The sequence below is a fragment of the Pristis pectinata genome, chromosome 23, assembly GCF_009764475.1.
Source record: "Pristis pectinata isolate sPriPec2 chromosome 23, sPriPec2.1.pri, whole genome shotgun sequence".
NCBI classification, from domain to species: Eukaryota; Metazoa; Chordata; class Chondrichthyes; order Rhinopristiformes; family Pristidae; genus Pristis; species Pristis pectinata.
In genome coordinates this window covers 324,660-346,657 of record NC_067427.1, presented here as the reverse complement: position 1 = coordinate 346,657, position 21,998 = coordinate 324,660, and the positions used below count along the sequence as shown (strand labels likewise).

The window sequence follows — 21,998 nt, the reverse complement described above, 5'->3', positions numbered from 1 at the left end:
CTTTATGTAAGTAAGACTTCGAGGACAAGCCAGGGAATTACAGGCTGGTGAGCCCTACATCAGTGGTGGGTAAATCAATGGAGGGGATTCTGAGAGACTGGATCTGTCTGCACTTGGAAAGGCAAAGACTGATTAGGGATAGTCAGCAAGGCTTTAAGCATAGGAAATAGTGTCTCACAAATTTAATTGATTTTTTTTTGGAAAAGGTGACAGGAGGATTAACGAGGACAGAGTGGTAGGCATTGTCTACAAGGACTTTAGCAAGGCAAGTCCCTCCTGGCAGACTGATCTGGAAAGTGAGATCACACGGAATCCAGGGCCAGCTATACAATTGGATACAAAATTGGTTTGAGGAAGGAGTCAGAGGGTGGAAGGGAAGGGGTTTTTTCCAGATTGCAGGCCTGTGGTCAGTGGTGTTCTGCAGGGATCAGTGCTGGGTCCTCTATTGTTTGTCACATATATTAATGATCCAGATGAGAATGTAGGTGGCATGAATAGCAAGTGTGCAGATGACACCAAAATGGGTGGTGTGATGGACCGTGAAGAAGGTTGTCCAAGGTTACAACAGGATCTACATCAAGTGGGAAAGGGGGCAAAGGAACAGCAATGGAACTTAATTCAGACAAGTGTGAAGTGAAGTATTTTGGGAAGTTAAAGAAGGGCAGGTTTACACAGTAAATGAAAGGGCCTTGCGGAGTGTTGATCAGAGAGATCGATGCGTTCCCTGAAAGTGGCAACACAGGTAGACAAGATGGTGAAGACCTATGGCAATTGTGCCTCCATTCGATGGGGCACTGAGTACAAGAGTTAGGACGTTATGTTACAGCTGTATAGAATGTTGGTGAGACCGCACCTGGAATATTGTGTGCAGCTCTAGTCACCATACTATAGGAAGTATGTGATTAAGTTGGAGAGAGTGTAGAAAAGCTTGCTGATGACACAAAGGTTGGTGGTGTTGTGGATTGTACAGAAGGTTGCTGTATATTGCATATTGCAACAGGATATTAATAGGATGCAGACCTGGGCTGAGAAGTGGCAGATGGAGTTCAACGTGGAAAAGTGTGAAGGTACACTTTGGAAGATCCAATTTGAAGGCAGAATACAAGGTTAATGGCAGGACTCTTAGCAGTGTGGTGGAACAGAGGGATCTTGGGGTCCAAGTCCATAGATCCCGCAAGGTTGCCGCGCAGGTTGAAAGGGTTGTTAAGAAGGCATATGGTGTGTTGGCCTTCATTAGTCGGGGTATTGAGTTCAAGAGCCGTGAGGTAACGTTGCAACTCTGTAGAACCCTGGTTAGACCACATTTAGAATATTGTGTTCAGTTCTGGTCACCTCATTATAGGAAGGATGTAGAAGCTTTAGCGAGGGTGCAGAGGAGATTTACCAGGATGCTGCCTGGATTGAAGAGCATGTGTCTTATGAGGACAGGTTGATTGAGCTAGTGCTTTTCTCTTTGGAGAGGAGGAGGATTAGAGGTGACTTGATAGAGGTGTACAAGATGATAAGAGACGTAGATCAAGTGGACAGTCAGAGACTTTTTCCCCAGGGCAAAGATGGCTAACATGTAGGGGCATAATTTTAAGGTGATTGGAGGAAGGTATCGGGGGATATCAGAGATAAGTTGTTTTTTGTTTTGAAACACACACAGAGCACGGTGGGTGCGTGAAACACACTGCCGGCAGAGGTTGTGGGGGCAGATACATTAGTTCAAGTTCAAGTTACTTTATTGTCATTCATCCATGCTATAAAAACGCACAGCAGAACGAAATGTCGTTTCCCCCAGACTCTCACAACAGAGGACATACATAGAACAGAAGACATACAATAAACACAAGCAAAAAAATAAAAAAAAGTCCAAGTACAAATAGTGCAAAGAAAAAGTACATACAAAATACAAATTTAGTGCAGAGTTAATGCAAAACCAAGTTGGACAAGCGAAGTACAAGCTCAGTGTGTTGTACTCATTGTATAAACATGTTCAGCAGCAGCCAAAGTTCTTATACGCCATTGTGCAAACCAGAGCTTTTGACACGGCATTTATCTACCAGGGTATTCAGAAACCTGGGGGAAAAGACTGTTGCGCAATCTAGTAGTTCTGGCCCGGATGCTCCGGTGCCGCTTGCCAGACAGCAGTGGGACAAATAGGTCGTGGGAGGGATGAGAAGGGTCGTCTATGATTCTATAAACTTTACGTGTACATCGTGTATTGTAAATATCTGAGATGGAGGGAAGAGGTACTCCAATGATCTTTTTTGCTGTACTTGCAATTCTCTGCAAAGACTTACAGTCAGAGATGCTACAGTTACCATACCAGGCAGAGATGCAGCTAGTCAGGACACTCTCAATGGTACCCCTGTAGAATGTGGTGAGGGTGGGGGAGGGCAGGTTTGCTCTTTTCAGCCACCGTAAAGTGGAGATGCTGCTGTGCCTTCTTGGCGAGGGAAGAGATGTTAGTTGACCAGGACAGGTCATCTGCCATATGTATTCCCAAGAATTTATAACAGCTGACTCTATGTACAATGATGCCATTGATGCACAGGGGTAAGTGGTCAGCCTGAGCCTTTCTAAAATCCACAATCATCTCTCGTTTTGTCCATGTTCAAGAAGAGATTGTTGAGTGAGCACCAATCCGCCAGCCTCGCCACCTCCTCTCTGTAAGCTGTTTCATCATTCCTGCTGATTACATTAGGGACATTTAAGAGACTCTTAGATAGACACATGAATGATAGAGAAATGGAGAGCTATGTGGAAGGGAAGGGTTAGATAGATATTAGAGCAGGATAAAATGTCAGCACAACATTGTGGGCTGAAGGGCCTGTACTGTGCTGTAATGTTCTATATTCTAAAAGATTCAGAAGGATGTTGCCAAAATTAGACAGCTTGTGTTGTAAGGAGAGACCGGATTGGCTGGAGCGAAGGAGATGAGGGGTGACCTTACAGAGATTTATAAAATCATCTTTTGAGATTTTATAAATGACTTGGATGAGGAAGTGGAAGGATGGGTTAATATGTTTGCTGATGACATGAAGGTTGGTGTTGTATAGTGTAGAAGGTTGTCGACGGTTACAACAGGACATTAATAGGATGCAAAGCTGGGCTGAGAAGTGACAGATGGAGTTCAACCCAGAAAAATGTGAAGTGGTTCACTTTGGTAGGTCAAATTTGAAGGCAGAGTACAGGGTTATCAGCAGATTCTTAGCAGCTCCAAGTCCATAGATCCCTCAAAGTTGCTGCTCAGGTTAATAGGGCATGTTGGCCTTCATTAGTCAGGGATTGAGTTCAAGAGCCCGAGGTAATGTTGCAGCTCTATAAAACCCTGGTTGGACCACACTTGGAGTATTGTGTTCAGTTCTGGTCACCTCATTATAGGAAGGATGTGAAAGCTCTAGAGAGGGTGCAGAGGAGATTTACTAGGATGCTCCCTGGATTGGAGAGTATCTCTTGTGAAGACAGGTTGAGTGAGCTCAGGCTTTTCTCTTTGGAGTGAAGGAGAATAAGAGGTGAACTGATATAGGTTTACAAGATAAGAGGCATAGATCGAGTGGACAGCCAGAGACTTTTTCCCAGGGTGGAAATGGCTAACACAAGGGGGCATCATTTTAAAATGATTGAAGGAAAGTACAGGGGAGGATACTGGAGGTTCATTTTTTTTTTACATACAGAGAGTGCTGGGTGCGTGGAACATGGTGCCAGCGGTGCTGGTAGAGGCAGATACATTAGGGACATTTAAGAGACTCTTAGATAGGCACATGGATGATAGAAAGAGGGAGGGGTACGTGAGAGGGAATGATTAGATTGATCTTAAGAGTAGGCTAAAAGGTCAGCACAACATTGTGGGCCAAAGGGCCTGTATTGTGCTGTAATGTTCCATGGGGGGGGCACAGATATGGTGGATGGTAACAGTCTTTTGCCCATGGTTGGGGAGCCTAAGATGAGAGGGCATAGGTTTAAGTCAAGAGGGGAAAGATTTAAAGTGGACCTAAGGGACAGATTTTTCACACTGAGGGTGATGGGTATGTGGAACAAGCTGCTAGATGAAGTGGTAGAGGCAGGTACAATTACAACATTGAAGAGGTATTTGGACAGGTTCATGGCTAGGAAAGGTTTAGAGGGACATGGGCCAAATGCAGGCAATTAGGACTAGCTCAGGAGGCACCTTGGTCTGCATGGATGAGTTGGGCTGAAGGGCTTGTTTCCATGCTATATAACTTTATGACTCTATGAATCTATATCTAAGGCACAAAAGCCCAACCGGAAAAGTGGTCCAACTGTGGCTAACAAGAAATTTAAAATAGTATTGGATCAAAAGAAAAAAAGTCCAATGTGGCAAAAAGAGCAGGTAAGCTTGAGAATTGGGAAACATTCAGAATTCGGCAGAGGACCACCAAGACATTGCTGAGGAAAGAGAACGTAGCAAATGAAGTAAAATCCAGCGAGAAACAAAGACGTGTTATGAAAACTTCTGCAAATGTGTAAAAAGGAAAAGTTTGAAAAATGTGGGTTATTTACCAGTTGAGACAAGAGTAATCTGGAGAATGAGGAAATGGAAGAGAAATTAAGCAAATATTTCAATTTTACTTTGTGGAAAAGACACAAATCACCTGCTGACAATGGTGGAGAACAACAGATCTACAGGGAATGAGGAGCTGAAAGAAATCAGCAAAAAGATTAAAATCGGACAGTAGAAATGAATCCTCAGCACTTGATGATCTGCATTCCAGAGCAATTAAAGAAGTGACTTTGGAGACAGTGCATGCACTAACTGTCATCTTCCAGAATTCCATTGACCCAGAAATATTCCTACTAAATGGGAAGGAGTAAATGAAACCCCCATTGTTTGAGAAAGGAGGGGAGAGAGTGAAAGAATAAGAAACTGCATCTGTAGTGGAGCAAATGCCAGCGTCATTAAAGAAAGTGGTAACCAAACACTTATAATAGGAGTGAGTTAACATGGATTTATGAAAAGGGAACTCATATTTAACATTAGTTAGTTTTTTTTCTGAGATTGTAGCTAGCAGTATACACAAGGGTAAACCAGTGCATTTAGATTTTCAGAAGTCCATCCTACAAAGCACAGGACCTAGTGATCTGGATGAAGACACTGACGGCATTGTGGCCACGTTTGCAGATGATACAAAGATAGATGGAGGGATGTGTAGTGTTGCAGAGGCAGGGAGTCTGCAGAAGGACTTGGACGGGTTAGGAGAGTGGGCAAAGTAGTGGCAGATGGAATACAGTGTAGGGAAGTGTAGACAGTGTAGGATTATGCACTTTGGTAGGAAGAATACAGGTGTGGACTATTTTCTGAATGGGGAGGGAACTCAGAAATTGGAGGTGCAAAGGGACTTGGGAGCCCTAGTTCAGGATTCCCTTAAGGTTTAACTTGCAGGTTGAGTTGGTAGTAAGGAAGGCAAATGCAATGTTAGCACTCATTTCAAGAGGATTAGAATATTAAAAAAGTAAGGATGTAATGCTGAGGCTTTATAAGGCATTGATCAGACCACATTTGGAAGACTGTGAGCAATTTTGGACTACGTAACTAAGAAAAGATATGCTGGCCCTGGAGAGAGAGTCCAGAGGAGGTTCACAAGAATGGTCCCAGGAATGAATGGCTTTGGGCCTGTACTCAATGATGTTCAGAAGGATGAGGGGGCATCTCATTGAAACCTACAGAATACTGAAAGGCCTGGATAGAGTGGATGTGGAGAGGATGTTTCCATTAGTAGGAGAATCTAGGATCTGTGGGCACAGCCTCAAAATAAAGGGGCATGCCTTTAGAACAGAGATGAGGAGGAATTTCATCATCTGGAGGGTGGTGAATCTGTGGAATTCGTTGCCAGAGGGCTGTGGAGGCCAAGTCATTGGGTGTCCTTAAGGCAGAGACTGAGAGCTTCTTGACTGGGGTCAAGGGTTATGGGGAGAAGAGAGGAGAATGGGGTTGAGGAAAAATGAAAATCAGCCACGACCAGACTCGATGGACCAAATGGCCTCATTCTGGTCCTATATCTTATGGTCTTATAATGTTATGGAAAGTGTTCAAGTGTCAGTAGCAGAGAATTTTGGAGATGATGACCGTAACTCTAAGTTTCAAGGTAGTTATGGAAAGGATTATCATGGACTAGAAGTTAAATTCCTAAATTAGGGTAAGGCTGATTTCAACATCAAAAAGCAGGGCATGACAAAAGTACACTAGCAACAACTACTTGCAAGTCAGTCTACATCTAACCAGTGGGAGTAATTCAAAAGTGAATTAGTGAGAGCTCAGGGATGTTCCCACAAGGATGAAGGGTACGGGAACCCTGGATGTCAAGAGCCATCAAGGATTGGATGATAAAATGGAAGCATGCAACAGGTATGAAGAACTGAAAACAGGGAGGCCCTTCAGGGGTATAGAAATTGTGAGGGATACTTGAAACAAAAAGTTAGCAGGACAAATAGATAGCATGAAATATCACGAATGGACAAGATTAAGGAAAATCACAAAGGAAGGAAAAGGAAATTGTATTCCAAGGGAGGCCAGTGAGAGCTTAGAGCAAGTTACTATAAAAAAGGAACAGGTATTAGATGTCTTAGTAGGTTTAATAGCAGATAAAAACCCCAGGGCCTGATTAGATGTATCCCAGACTGCTATAACAGGTGAGAGAGAAGATTGCTGGGACCCTGACAGAGATTTTTATATCTTTGCTGGCCAAATGCCAGATGACTGGAGGACAACAAATGTGGTCCTTTATTTAAGAAGGGCAGCAGGAATCAGCCAGATATTTGCAGGCCAGTAAGTCTAATGTCTAGGGAAGTTAATGAGAAATATTCTGAGGGACAGGATTCATCTATGCTTGGAAAGGTAGCAATTAATCAAAATAAACATGGCTTATCAGGCAGGTGGGTGATAGATGGAAGCAGAAATGGGGAAAAAAGGAAGAGAAGATGGAGCCAGGTGGGGAATGAGAGGGCGAAGGCGGAGACAACTGCTGAAAGGTGATAGATAAATGGGGACACAAAAGTTACAAGTGCTGGAATCTGATAAGGAAGGAAGGTGATAATAGGAACCATTTAAGGAAGGGATAGTCGGATGGAACCTAATGAGGGAGGGGAATGGGTGGCTGGTGTGTAGGTAGTAGGTGGATGGAACTAGGAATAGAAGGGGGAAGAACTTAGGTGATGGGGGGCTGGAGGGGAAAGGGAAAGGGAGCAAAAATGGGAGGACCAGGGATGGATTGGCGGGGGGGTGGGGGGTGGTGTGGGGAAGCACAAGAGTTACCTTAAGTTGGAAAATTCAGTGTTCATGGCACTGGATTGTAGACTACCCAGGTGGAATAGACAACCCAGGTAGAGATTAAAAGGAACGTGGAAACCAGCACACTGGTGCAAAGGAACTTGGGCCTCAGTGAGTTGAGAGGGAACACAGCAAACACCACCCGGATTTCTAAAGTCAGACAGTGGATAACTAGAGTTTTGCTGTAAATGGGCAGGATGGTCAGCATGAACTGAGTGGGCCATGGGAACTATACGACTCCATAGCAAGCAGTTAAGAAAGCAACAAGTTTGTTGGTCTTCATTGCAAAAGGACATGGATGCAATAGTGAGAGTTCTTACTCCAATAGTACACTGCAAATGCAATGTTGTGTTTGGACTCTCTACCCAAGGAAGGATATACTTGCGACAGAGGAAGTGCAATGAAGATTAATTCCTGGGTTGGGAAATATTGCCTTACGAGGAGAGATTAAGCAGGCTAGATCTGTATTCTCGAGTCTGAATAAGGTGGTAATCTCTTTGAAACATACAACATTCTTACGGGATTTGACAGGATAGATAAAGGTATGACATTTCCCTTAGTTGCTGACCCCTGGTTTTAGATGTTCCATCTCAAGATGAGCATTGGCCAAAATGAGAACTAATTTCTTTGTCCAGGAGGATAGTGAATTTTTGGAATTCTCTACCCAGAAGAACTACAGAGGCTCAGTCACAGAGTACATCCAGGACAAAGATTAGCAGACAGATTTTTAGCATTAGAGGAATCAAGGGATATTGAGTTAGAACAGGAAAGTGGCCCCGAGGTAAAAGATTGGCCAGGATCTTATCCAATGGCAAGGAAGGTGTGAGGGGGCATATTGCCTGCTTTTGTTTCTTATGTCCTGATGATCTTAAACCCAATGTACAGTATTCTCAGAAGCCAGTCATTTGGTAGTTGTTTCTCTGCCTCATTTGAGCACAACTCACAGGGGAGGAGGATCATTCCCAATTGCTTCAAACTGATTCGCGTTTGCTCTCCATTCAAGTAAATTTATTCTAACAACTTCTGGTTCTCCCCTGAAAATAATCCAAACTTCAGTGAATAGGTTGTACAATATTGATGTCTTCCAACCACAATGGGGAATACTGATTAGCATGAATGTGTTTTTTTTCCGAAGAATCCTTCTTTCTGAACTGTTTCAGACTCTACACGTTAATAGCCAAGACATTTATGTTTCTGCACACAGTGACACTTTTCTTTAATCCATTCGTGGGCTTTTATTTTGAAGCAGTTAAGTCAACCACACTGGTGGGTCAGGAGTCACATATAGGCCAAGCAGGGCAAGGATGGTTGAAGGGCAGTAACGAACCAATCGGACTTTTAACAATCCACTTGTTTCATGGTTACTATTCCTGATACCAACTACATTAATCTGGAATTAAAAAGCTGATCTCTTACTTAAATTTAAATTTCCCCAGGTGCCATAGAGACATGAACTCAGAGCTCCAGATATTATGAACTCCAGAGACATGAACTCAGACCTCTGGATATTAGCCCTGCAACTTTCTGAAGTTATGTTTATCCCTTGGCTGATTTTGGAAGAGCCCCAGTGTGTAGGACTCAGCTCCCAGACCAATGAAGAGCTTGATATAAGCCCAACTTTATCACCCAGTTTCTTGGAGAACTGTTGTTATCTGCCAGCAGAAACCAGGCCACAAGCCTAAAATGCTCCTCCAGTATTTTAGCTGAAGTGATGGAAAAGAATTTCTCAACATGTACAAACACAATTTCATGGAGATACAGGAGAATGCAGATGCTGGAACCTGAAGCAAGAAACAAACTGCTGGATGAACTCAGGGGGTTAAGCAGCATCGGTGGAGGCAAAGGGATGATCAACATTTCAGCCATGACCTTGAATCAGGACAGAGAGTGTAGAGGGAAGATGGCCGGTATATAGAAGTGAAAGGGAGGGGTGATGCAGGGGTTGATAGGTGGAACTAGATGACAGATGGGGGGCGGGGAGGGGGGGGATAATGGGTAGATGGAGCTAGGTGGGGGAGGGGAGGAGGGGACAGATAAAGAAAGAGGTTGGTAGGTGATGGTGGAACCCAATAAGGGAGGGATGATAGGCAGATGAAACCAGGAGAGGGAAGGAATAGGAAAGGTGAACCGAGGGTGAAGAAACCCAGGTGGATAGGTATGTGGGTGATGGGCAGATGGAACCAGGTGGGGGAGGGCGATGTCTGGGTAACGAGGGGAGAGAGGATGTAAAAGGTGAATTAAGGGAAAGAGAACCTGACTGAATTGGTGGGGAGTGGGAAGGGAACACAGAGGGAGTGGGTTACCTGAAACTGGAAATTTCAGTGTTCATGCCATTGGGCAGTAGGCTACCCAAGCAGAACATATTTTGTGTTTGGCCTCACTGCGGCAGTAGAGAAGGCCAAGAACTAACAGGTCAGAGTGGAATTGGGAAGGGGTGTTGAAGTGATGTCCAGCCAGAAGCTTAAGATAAAGTCATAGAGTAATACAGTATGGAAACAGGCCCTTCAGCCCAACTCATCCATGCCAACCAAGATGCCTACCTGAGCTAGTCCCATTTTCCTGTGTTTGGCCCACATCACTCTAAACCTTTCTTATCCATGTAACTGTCCACTCTGTCTGCAATGTCCACAAGATGGCTGTTGGGGACAGAGTCCAGGTGTTCTGCAAAACAGTCACCTAGAGAAGGCCACATTGTGGACGCTGAATGCAATCGACCCGGTTAGAAGAGCTACAGTGAATTTCTGCCTCTGCTGGAAGGACTGTTTAGGTCCCTGGATGGTGGTGAGGGAAGAGGTGTAGGGCCAAGTGTTATACCCTGTACAGTTATGGGTGGGGGGGTTGGGGGGAGTACCACCAGGAGCTGGGGAGGGGTGGGTGGGAAGGAAGAGATGAGCAGACCAGGGAGTCATGGAGAGAGTGGTCCTTGCAGAAAGTTGACAGAGTCAGAGTGAGTGGCTTTGGCACAACAGGCTTCGGCATCAAGAGGTGGAGGCCATTTGCAAACAACACTGGTAAGCGGCTGGTAAGTAAGGGTAAGTTTTACTGTTATTGTTATAACTTTGGAGGGCAAGGCAATGTGCTGCAGCTGCATGATGTGGGAGCTAGTGGACCCTGCTGTGGAGCATGGTGACCACATCTACAGTAAGTGCTTGAGGCTGCAGGAACTTCAGCTCAGAATTGATGAGCTGGAGTAACAGCTTCAAACACTGCGAAGCATCGGGGAAGGAGAGAGTTATGTAGATGCTGTGCATCGGGAGGCAGTCACCCCCCCCCCCTTAGAGCAGGTACTTCTAGGGTCCAGGAGGCAGATAGATGGGTGACTGTCAGGGCATAGAAAGAGAAAGGGAACAGGCAGACAGAGCAGAGCACCCCGGAGGCTGTTCCCCTCAAAAACAGGTATTCCGCTTTGGATGCTGTTGAGGAGGATGACCTACAGGGATCAAGTGGCAGTAGCCAGGTCTCTGGCACTGGGACTGGTCCTGCTGCTCAGAGGGGAAGGGAGAAGAGGAGGGCAATAGTGATAGGGGACTCGATAGTCAGGGGAACAGACAGGAGGTTCAATGGACATGAGCGAGAATCCTGGATGGTATGTTACCTCCCAGGTGACAGGTTCAGGATGTCTCTGATCAGGTCCACAGCATTCTTGAGCGGGAGGGAAGACAGCCAGAAGTCATGGTACATGTTGGTACCAACAATATAGGTAGACAGAGGGATGAGGTCCTAAAAAGTGAGTTTAGGGAGCTAGGCAGAAGGCTGAAGAACAGGACCACAAAGGTAGTAATCTCGGGATTACTGCCTGTGCCACGTGACAGTGAGTATAGGAATAGAATGAGGTGGAGGATAAATGCGTGGCTGAGGGATTGGAGCGGGGGCAAGGACACAGATTTCTGGATCATTGGGACCTCTTTTGGACCTCTGTACAAAAAGGACGGGTTGCACTTGAATCCCAGGGATTGAATCCTGGCAGGGAGGTTTGCTGGGGAGGATTTAAACTAGAATTGTTGGGGGGTGGGAACCGAACTGAAGAGACCGGGGAAGAGGTGGTTAGCTCTCAAGTAGACAAAGCTTGTAGACAGTGCGGGAGGGAGGATAGGCAGGTGATAGAGAAGGGACGTGCTCAGACCGACAGTTTGAGATGAGTCTATTTCAACGCAAGGAGTATTGTGAACAAAGCAGATAAGCCCAGAGCGTGGATCAGTACTTGGGGCTATGATGTGGTGGCCATTACAGAGACTTGGATGGCTCAGAGACAGGAATAGTTACTTCAAGTGCCGGGTTTTAGATGTTTCAGAAAGGACAGAGGGGGGGACAAAAGAGGTGGGGGAGCGGCACTGTTGATCTGAGATAGTGTCACAGCTGCAGAAAAGGTGGACATCATGGAGGGATTGTCTATGGAGTCTCTGTGAGTGGAGGTTAGGAACAGGAAGGGGTCAATAACTTTACTGGGTGTTTTTTTTATAGGCCACCCAATAGTAACAGGGATATCAAGGAGCAGATAGGGAAACAGATCCTGGAAAGGTGCGATAATAACAGTTGTTGTGATGGGAGATTTTAATTTTCCAAATATCGACTGGCATCTCCATACAGCAAGGGGTTTAGATGGGGTGGAGTTTGTTAGATGTGTTCAGGAAGGTGTTTTGACACTATATGTAGATAAGCCTACAAGAGGAGAGACTGTACTTGATTTGGTATTGAGAAATGAACCTGGTTAGGTGTCAGATCTCTCAGTGGGAGAGCATTTTGGAGATAGTGATCATAATTCTATCTCCTTTACAACAGCATTGGAGAGAGATAGGAACAGACAAGTTAGAAAAGAGTATAATTGGAGTAAGGGGAATTATGAGGCTCTCAGGCAAGAAATTAGAAGCGTAAATTGGGAACAGATGTTCGCAAGGAAAAGTACAGAAGAAATGTGGCACATGTTCAGGGGTTATTTGTGTGGAGTTCTGCATAGGTACATTCCAATGAGATAGGGAAGTTACGATAGGGTACAGGAACCATGGTGTACAAAGGCTGTAATAAATCTAGTCAAGAAGAAAAGCTTACAAAAGGTCCAGAGAGCTAGGAAATGTTAGAGATCTGGAAGATTATAAGGCTAACAGGAAGGAGCTTAAGAAGGAAATTAGGAAAGCCAGAAGGGGCCATGAGAAGGCCTTGGCAGGCAGGATTAAGGAAAACCCCAAGGCATTCTACAAGTACGTGAAGAGCAAGAGGATAAGATGTGAAAGAATAGGACCTATCAAGTGTAACTGTGGGAAAGTGTGTATGGATCCCGAGGAAACAGCAGAGGTACTTAATGAATACTTCAGTATTCACTAAGAAAAAGGATCTTGATGATTGCAGTGATGACTTGCAGCAGACTGAATATCTACATGCTCAAGCTTTAAAGAAAGAGGATGTGCTGGAGCTCTTAGAAAGCATCAAGTTGGATAAGTCGCCGGGACCAGATGAGATGTACCCCAGGTTACTGTGGGAGGCGAGAGAGGATATTGCTGAGCCTCTGGCGATGATCTTTGCATCATCATTGGGGATGGGAGAGGTTCCAGAGGATTGGATGGTTGCAGATGTTGTTCCTTTATTCAAGAAAGGGAGTTGAGATAGGCCAGGATATTATAGACCATTGAGTCTTACTTCAGTGGTTGGTAAGTTGATGGAGAAGATCCTGAGAGGCAGGATTTATGAACATTTGGGGTATAGATTGATTAGAAATAGTCAGCATGGCTTTGTCAAGGGCAGGTCCTGCCTTACGAGCCTGACTGAATTTTGAGGATGTGACTAAACACATTGATGAAGGAAGAGCAGTAGATGTAGTGTATATGGATTTCAGCAAGGCATTTGATAAGATACCCCATGTAAGGCTTACTGAGAAAGTGAGGCAGCATGGGATCCAAGGGGACATTGATTTGTGGATCCAGAACTGGCTGGCCCACAGAAGGCAAAGAGTGGTTATTGACGGGTCATATTCTGCATGGAGGTCGGTGACCAGTGGTGTACCTCAGGGATCTGTTCTGGGACCCTTACTCTTCGTGATTTTTATCAATGACCTGGATGAGGAAGTGGAGGGATGGGTTAGTAAGTTTGCTGATGACACAAAGGTTGGATGTGTTGTGGATAGTGTGGAGGGTTGTCAGAGATTGCAGCAAGACATAGATAGGATGCAAAACTGGGCTGAGAAGTAGCAGGTGGAGTTCAACCCAGATAAGTGTGAAGTGGTTCATTTTGGTCAGTCAAGTATGATGGCCGAATATGGTATTAATGGTAGGACTCTTGGCGGTGTGGAGGATCAGAGGGATCTTGGGGTCCAAGTCCATAGGATGCTCAAAACAGCTGCACAGGTTGACTCTGTGGTTAAGAAGGCATACGGTGTATTGTCCTTCATCTATTGTGGAATTGACTTTAAGAGCCGAGAGGTAATGTTGCAGCTATATGGGTCCCTGGTCAGACCCCACTTGAAGAACTGTGCTCAGTTCCGGTCACCTCACTAAAGGAAGGATGTGGAAGCCATAGAAAGGGTGCAGAAGAGATTTACAGGGATGTCACCTGAACTGGGGAGTATGCCTTATGAAAGCAGGTTGAGTGATCTTGGAATGACAGAGGATGAGGGGGGGGGAGCTGATAGAGGTGTATAAGATGATGAGAGGCATTGATCGTGTGGATAGTCAGAGGCTTTTTCCCAGGGCTGAAATGGTTGCCACAAGAGGACACAGGTTTAAGGTGCTGAGGAGTAGGTACAGAGGAGATGTCACGGGTAAGTTTTTTTTACTTAGAGAGTGGCGAGTGTGTGGAATGGGCTGCCGGCAACGGTGGCGGAGGCGGATACGATAGAGTCTTTTAAGAGACTTTTGGATAGGTACATGGAGCTGAGAAAGATAGAGGGCTATGGGTAAGCCTAGTAATTTCTAAGGTAGGGACATGTTCGGCACAACTTTGTGGGTGGAAGGGCCTGTATGTGCTGTAGGTTTTCTATGTAAAAGGGAGAGGAAGATGTGGCTAGTGGTGAGATCACGTTGGAACATAATTTCATGCCCAGAGTGTAAACGGATAGATCTGCTTCTCACATAGATCATCAACATGCATGAATATATTGTGGAAATGTAAGCAATGAAACAAACAGAATTCCAAATCCTATTGAACCAACTTGATTCATATTCATTGCAATGTCCCACTATGAAGGGTCCCATTTAGTTGACCATTTAGTTCAAAGTAAATGGCAGCAAAGTACACTGTAACCACATTTCCACTTTCAAGCTAGCAGCATCAACATGTGTGTTCCAGGATAAGTATGGAAAGAGATGCACAGAAACAGAATCTGGCATCCCTTTGTCCTTAACCTCTCCATCATAATTAACAGAATCCTATCCATCTCTCACCTATTTCCTGCTCCTCTACTCTCATCCCCACTCCTTCCAGCAAGAGTATAGAAAGTCTTTTTATACCGAAACATAACTATTACCCTAACTCTGGAATCCTAACCCCAAGGTGGAAATATGAAATTAAAACAAAAATGCTAGAAATACTCAGCAGGTCAGACAGCATCCGTGGAGAGACAGAGACAGTGACAGACACACAGAGAGACAAACAGAAACACAGAGTGTTAATGCTTCAGGTTGATAACATTTTCTCCATTTGAACTCTTAATTCTGTTTCTCTCTCCACATATACTGCCTGACCTAGTCAATGATCTGGTGAGGAACCCTTCACTCCTGAGAAATCAAACAGGGAATGCGTCATTAGCAATGAGATTTAAAGTGTGTGGTTGATTCTTCTCACCTTCGATAGTCAACCAGGAGTTATGGGAAATATATATAAATAGTATTTATTTGTACACAAAATATTCTGCTTCTTCCTACAAGTTGTTCCTGCTGTGAAATCTAGAATGGTAACCCACCTTTAGACATTCCAGGATTAGGCAAGGTATCCAAGTATTTAGCTGAAAATCCACAACAGATTATACAGTTTCAAGACTGTCAGCAGAATGACAGTTACATTTCTACAACCAATGTGCTTGTGCTGATTCCAAGTTTTGTTTTGAAACAATGCTCACACAAGTTTAATTACTTGAGTATGCTTTTATGACAAAAGTCTTGTTTGCATTTGATGCCTACGTTTCAGTGACATTTCACTGCGGGTAAAGCATGCTGGAATATACCAAGGTTGGTATATTCTTTGTTTCTTTCTAGATTTTGCATTCTTTATACATGATATACAACTTTACTAAGCATAGTCCATGGAGCAATTCCTTCTTCAATATAAAACATTAACACCAAAAATCCAACAATATTACAAAGGAACTGAATAGAAATGGGTTTGGATATCTGCTTGGTTGCATTTTTTATTCAATACAATTTCCCAAAAGCCTGCTCAATTGGTGCAAAATATCATGAAGTCATAAGCACAAATTCCATCCAATGTAATTGGAGATTTTACAACGTTTTGCACAAGTTTAAGATATCACACTAGAAGCCAGCCCCACAAAGTAAATCAATTTATGTTCCACATTTCCACTAGTTGTACTTGTTTGCAGGCATTCAAGGCACCTCCTAAAATTGAGTTAGTTCTTTTGAGGCACAAGTACACCCGTTGATACAATTTAAAAGCATTTGATATAATTGTTGATGTATTCAGTGAAAATACCTGGTCATAACATGTCAGTTGCAGCACTGTCCAGCTCTCTTCCTTCTACCCCTCTAAAACCAGTAACAACCAGTTGTCCATTAAATATTAAAACTGTACAAATCTGTAGTGTCTGCATTGCAACTGAAGGAATCTGGCAGATATACTGCAGGCACAATTGTTGAAAAGATATTGTATTAAACTCTCAGTTGTTTATGAATATTTTGTAAAATACTTTTTGTTTTATCTCTCGCCTAATGTAAAATAAGTTCAATGTGATGTGCAGTTCTGCAATCAACATTTCTGTTAATCTAACATTCATCAATTCCTTTCTTCCCTTTTCTATTATATTTTCATTCCGCTTTTTATTAAGCTTTCTTTTCCTGATTTTTTTTGTTGCATTTGTCCTTTTTCCTTGCAAGGATTTATGGAAGCTGTTCTCTGCTGGAACTCCACTGCTATTATCATATTGCTGGATTTTGAGGTCCCATGATTTTCACCCACACTTACATCCTAAGTTGCAATAAGGTGTTGATGAAGAACATGGTGTTTCTTCATTGCAAGGCAAATTTAGCTTGTACACCTTGACCACTTGTAGGTAGGGGCAGCCTGAAAATAGTTCAAATGTTCAGGAGGAAAATAAAATCCTGGAACTTTCAACAACTCTATTATTAAGCTTTCCTGCTTTAAAATCTATTTATACTTTTTCCTCAAAGTTCACAGCACTTTCCCATCTCCTGGGTTACATACTGACATCAGACAGCTTTTCTTTGTAAGGAAGGATATTCCCTAATACCCAATATTGGTGCCCGTAGATTTCCTCTCCCTTTCAGAGTAATCTCTTCCTTTAAATTAATGTCTCCTTTTACTATAATTAACACCAAAAATATAGTACACGATACTAATCAGTATACACCGTCTCAACCAATATCCCGCAAATAATTATAAATTCTGAAACTCAGAGGCAAGTTGCTATGAATATCAAGATATAATATTTCCTTATGGATTATAACATGCACACAAATTGTTAACAACCAGCCCGGAAGAACCTTAACTCAGCTGACCGGAATAGAAGTGTCCTGTGACTTCCTTTAAAATTATTGGCTTGTCAGATAGCCCATATTAGACCCTGTGATAACAGGCAATGCTATTTACAATGACTCAAGTACTTGAATACAACCAGACAAACTGTTCAGCTATTCCCAGTTCAACAAGTCCCAGACTAAGTGCAAACCAGGACATGTTGGAGAATTTGCTTCTGCAATCCTGTGCTAATGTGGGTGCGTGTCAATGGCAATTCCCAACATAATCCTTGATCTTAAGAGGGAAAAGGTAAGCTCAGTTATTTAATTCTCACTTTTGTTATTTCCATCTGTTTTAACCAATATTTAAATTTTTTTCACTATTTAAAGAAATTTTAATTATTTTTAAATATCTGAACATCAGAGACATTTAAAATCTGATACAACACCTAACTGAACTCTTTCAAACCTGGAATCATTTTAGCAAATCCCTTCTGCAGCCTCTGCAACACCTTTATATCTTCCCTGAAGTGCAGTGCTCAGAAATGTGCACAGTACTCTAGTTGCGGCTGTACCACTGTTTTATAAACATTCAAGACTCTCTTGCTCTTTATATAAAGTCCAGGATCCTGTTTGCTGTTTTAAAATCGCTTTCTCAATCTACCCTGCTACTTTCAGCGAACTATTCTCTGTTAGAATTGTATTACCTCATCTCATTCTTCCAGCCATTCACAAGCCCAAGTTTTACATTTCATCTGTCACCTATCTGCCCATTCCATCCGCTGGCTCCAACTCCTCAAAGTCTGTAACTGTTCTCCTCTCATGTCACTATGCTTCCAAGTTTATCACGCCACTTAGACACAATTTGCCTTTATCAAATGCATGCTAGCATTCTCTAATTAATTCACACTTCTCCATGTACCTGCTAATTCTTTCCCTGATTATTGTGTCTGGAACCTACCCCACCACCAAGGTTAAACTGAGTGATTTGCAGTTAAACCCTTTTTGGACAAAGGTGTAACACTCACAATTTTCTAGTCCTCAAACACCACCTACATATACAGATTGACAGAGACTTAAATAGGCAAGACAGAAGGATACAGCCCTTGTGCAGGCACATGGGATTGGTGTAGATGGCCAAAAAGGTTGGCCTGTTTCTATGCTATACAACACTGACACCATGTCTGGAAGATTATAACCTCTGCAATTTTCACCTTTACATCCCTCAGCAACCAAGGATCATCCCATCAGGACCAGGTGATTTATCCATTGTAAGTGCAGCTAGTCTTTCCAGTACCTCCTGCCTCTACTGAGCCCATCCAGAATCTCAACTCCACCCTCCTTGGCTGAAACTACAGCCGCACCTTCTTTCTTGGTGAAGAAAAGGATTCATTTAGTATCTCACCCATGGCCTCTGCTCCACGAGTTTCCCATTATCACAACCCTTATGGCTTGTCTACATCAGAATTCATCTCTGATCAACTTCACTTCCCCACTTGTAACCCCTTTCCTGTTCACATGCCAATAGAATATTTTGGAAATCATAGAAACTGCAGATGCCGAGAATCTGAAAAAGCCGGAAATGCTAGAAACTCTCAGCAGGTGAAAGTGTCTGTGAGAAGAGAAACAAAGTTAATGTTTCAGTTAAAAGACAGAGGAAGGGTCTTCAATCTGAAATGTTCAGCAGCCTATAAAATAGTCCTAGCAGTGTAAATACACCTCATTTCCTAACTAAATAATTAGATTCTGTCCTTGATCTTTGGTGTAACCTCCAGGTTAAGGAGTGACTCATGTGGCTAGCCACTCTCACTGAACACTTGCATGCTGGTGCTTCACACAAATGAAGAGGTCTAATGAGGAGGATGGGAATATCAACAGGCAATGCAGCAAAATAGAGACAGATTCTGCAGATGCTGGAAGCTGGAGCAGCACACAAAATGCCAGAGAAACTCAGCAGGTCAGGCAGCATCTCTGGAGGAAAATAAACATTCGACATTTTGGGTGGAGATTCTTCATCAGGACTGCAACAGACTATAGCTTCCTCTCAATCCTGCTATGGGAATTGAGTCTACAGCATTGTGTCTCTGAACTGAACCTGTCACCGACTGAGATTGGCTAAAACACGGTGGACTATTAAGTTATGAATAGCTGACACACGTGTTATTACTCACGTGGCATAAAGGAAATCACAGAGACAAATCACCAAAATGATCACATCTCAATTATTAGACACGCCATCCAAGCACACCACCTGATTATACTTAAAGCAAACTTTCATCGTTGAGAGTTACAAAATGCTATCTCCCGTTCCAAGATTATTCAAAATGAATGCGGGGCCCTTCTGTGAGATAACTGTACCTTTCCGAAGGATAACAAGACAAAGTAAAACGGCAGAATCTGCCACTCGCAGAACGCGGGGCTCCTTTGTGTGTAACTAAGACCTACATTTAACTGGAAGCTTCGGTAATCCAGGAAAAGCCCACTGCTACGCATTTAATAATTGTTTTAATTGGACACTACAAATGAAACCATCACCATAAAAAATGACACGTTCGGAGTTACTGTAAGTACACCTTCATGGCAAATATTAATTGCAGCTGAAGGAAGCCGTTTGACAAATGTATCTCAATTCAAAGGAAGAGGCAACAGGCCCGGTCCCTGAAACGACTGCAGTCTCGCTCAGGATGGGAAGCCCACTGGGTCTGAGCAGAGGCCGGCCACAGATCAGATACCACGCAGCACGGTTAGAACTTCACTTCCACCCCTGCACGGGCACATATTCGGTAATTCGCGTGGTTTCCCCATCGCGATCGTCAACACTGCGCCAATGCTGCAGGTACATCAGTGCAGGGTGTTGTCGGAGCGGAGCCAGGCGGTGTGGTGGGAAATGAGGCGGTGGGGGGGGGGGGATGGGGGGTGGGTTTGGAGCGGTGGGGGGGAAGCGATAGGGCGGTGTGGGGTGGGGATGGGGCGGTGGGACAGGTGACGGGCTCGCCCGCACTCGGCGCCGCCTGAACACACTGCGGCAGAGCTGCTTCGGCGCCGACACCCGCGGCTGGAGCTCCGGCGGGAGGGTTGAAGAACACACAGCCCACGGTGTGGGGACTCAGGAACACTCGGCGCCGACGGTCCGCAGACATTTTATCCCAGGAGCGTGTTGATGTTGTAGCGGAGCCCGGCGCTCGGGGGACCTGCCACACGCCCGGCCCCCGACTGCACCGCGCTCACGGGGAGAGCGGAGGATTTAGCTCAATAAGCTGTTTTGCCGGGACCGTTGGCCCCACTGACGACCGAAGCCCGACCGGGCTGATCACACGGTGATGCCCGGGGGCTGTGCCCGGCACCGCCGCCCCGCCGCGGCGCTCACCGACCGGCGGAAGCCAGCCCCACATCCGCACCAAGCCCGCAACAAACAACGGCCTCGGCTGCGAAGCTTCTCGCTCCCCGCCCCGCATTAAACCGTCCCCGCTACCGAACACCGCTGCTGCTTACTCTCGCCGACCACCGCCTTCAGCCCGATGGGAGCCATGGTGCTTGCAGCCGCTCTGAATCCTTTGCCAATCAGCTGACTGCAGTCAGGAGGCTCACGTCACTGGCCACAGCCAATTCCCGGGTGGATTAACATCGCCTCAGCCGGCGCTGTCTGCTCGCACAACACTGAAGATACAATCAACACCGCAGCCCCCCTGTTAGAAATCGCCCGTATCCAGGGAGCGCGGCGATGCCTCGCAATGTGGCTCGGACAAGGGGCAACCTGCCGCGTTCACCAGTGCAACATTCTGGAACCATCCACCCAGGCTACAGGTTTTAAAAAAAAATCACAGGTGTGCCTTCCATTCAAGAGGTGGCAACCAGGCGATTTAAACGTCGTGAAGCTGTTGGACAGTTCAACAGTCCGCCGCCTTCCATCGCTTATAACGCAGATTTTCAAAATGCAAAGTATTTCAAACCGAATTCCAACAATGCCCACATTAAGTGTCCCCGGCACCGCCACGTTTCACAGCGCCCGGCGGAGCCGCAAGTCCAGGACCAAGGTGGATGAAGTTTGTGTTATCTTGAACTGTAAACCAATCCCAGTGAGAAAATCGGTAAAATAAGAAACATTCACGGGATGAACAGTCAAAGCCGCTCACGGAGATTCCCGCGGAACACACGCAGCCAATGCTCAGGGGAAAGTGTGTGTGTAGGGGGGGTGGGTGTGGGATGGGTGTGTGTGGAGGGGGGGTGGGTGTGTGTGTGTGGAGGGGGGTGGGGGGTGTGTATAGGGGGGTAGGGTGGGATGGGTGTGTGTGGAGGGGGTGGGTGTGTGTGTAGGGGGGTTGGGTGTGGGATGGGTGTGTGTGGAGGGGGGTGGGTGTGTGTGTAGGGAGGTTGGGTGTGGGATGGGTGTGTGTGGAGGGGGGGTGGGTGTGGGATGGGTGTGTGTGGAGGGGGGTGGGTGTGTGCTTGTGTAGGGGGGACGGGGTTGAGGTACACAGCTGTCAAGTGGCAGGGTTCCCGTTTGCTGATAGCACCGCATTGTACAAAGAAACTGCTGACAGAGTGAGCGGAGACTGGTGAGAAGAGGTCTCAGCGAGGGAGAGTGGAAATGTGTCAGAAAACACACGAGCAGGACAAGTGGGGAATTGAATATCGTTTTGCGAATTCTGCTGTCGTAAAATTACAGAAAGTAATCGAAAAAAATACCAATACCAATATATCACTAGCTGAAATGATGAAGGGAGATTTCACAAGTGTTTTACACTGATTGGAAAAAGTTAAATAGTGTTCAGGATGATTAGGGAGTAGTTCAGTGAGGTAAGTGGGGGAGGAGGGGTGCTGAGCATGGAATTCACGGTCAAGGTGCAGTGGACGCAGAATGATGTGGAACAGAGAATAGGTTGTTCCTTGGAAAAAAGAACAGATGAATAAGGCGAGTGTGCAGGAAAACTGAGCGGGTAGCTCAGACAGAGAAACACCAGATAGTGCTGTCACCTTAACTTTCCTGATTCAGTGAAATATCGCACACGGAGACCGGTGTTACCTGAGAAAACCGAGGTCTGGAGTTCGTAAAATAGATATAAAACAGAACAAAAATGATAGTTAAGGAT

At 44.9% G+C, this 21,998-nt stretch overlaps 1 protein-coding gene across 2 annotated transcripts in view; it reads right to left on the bottom strand.

Annotated features, from left to right (window-relative positions):
• Nucleotides 1-21,034, bottom strand: part of LOC127581972 (syntaxin-binding protein 1) — a 113,675-nt gene extending 92,641 nt beyond the window's left edge. Inside the window, exon 1 of one of the 2 annotated variants that reach the window (XM_052036795.1) lies at nucleotides 20,401-21,034. In XM_052036795.1, coding sequence (XP_051892755.1) covers nucleotides 20,401-20,437 — 37 coding nt within the window. In that variant the 5' untranslated portion in view covers nucleotides 20,438-21,034. The remainder of the gene's footprint in view (nucleotides 1-20,400) is intronic. The other variant, XM_052036796.1, reaches the window with a different exon arrangement.
• Between the last annotated feature and the right edge of the window lie 964 nt (nucleotides 21,035-21,998).